This window comes from Eimeria tenella, genomic scaffold, assembly GCF_000499545.2.
Source record: "Eimeria tenella Houghton genomic scaffold, Eth_scaff2880, whole genome shotgun sequence".
In the NCBI taxonomy this organism is placed as follows: Eukaryota; Apicomplexa; class Conoidasida; order Eucoccidiorida; family Eimeriidae; genus Eimeria; species Eimeria tenella.
Genome location: NW_013542757.1, coordinates 1 through 265, shown reverse-complemented (window position 1 = coordinate 265; position 265 = coordinate 1). Strand labels below are relative to the sequence as shown.

Below are 265 nucleotides of genomic sequence, written 5' to 3'. Positions count from 1 at the left end.
CAGCAGCAAAAGCAGCAGCAACAGCAGCAGCAGCAGTGCGCGCGCCCCCCGGCCTCAGGGGCCCCGACGTCCAAAGTGCCCTCCTAAGGGCCTCCTTTCTGGGCCGAGTGGATATAGTAAAGCTCTGTCTGCAGCGCGGAGCTTCTGCTGCTGCTGCTGATGCTGTTGGCCGCACGCCGCTGCACTATGCTGCAGCAACTGGCGTCGCCCAGGCCGTTGCGCTGCTGCTGCAGCACTCCGGGGGGCCCCCCGGGGGCCCCCCGGG

General features: G+C 68.7%; 1 protein-coding gene across 1 annotated transcript in view; it reads left to right on the top strand.

Moving 5' to 3' along the window:
* The window catches only part of ETH_00036945 (ankyrin repeat-containing protein, putative), a gene marked incomplete at both ends in the record, with an annotated part of 821 nt that extends 577 nt beyond the window's left edge, over nt 1-244 (top strand). The window contains one exon of the mRNA XM_013375548.1: nt 3-244. Coding sequence (XP_013231002.1) covers nt 3-244 — 242 coding nt within the window. The remainder of the gene's footprint in view (nt 1-2) is intronic.
* Nucleotides 245-265: the final 21 nt, after the last annotated feature.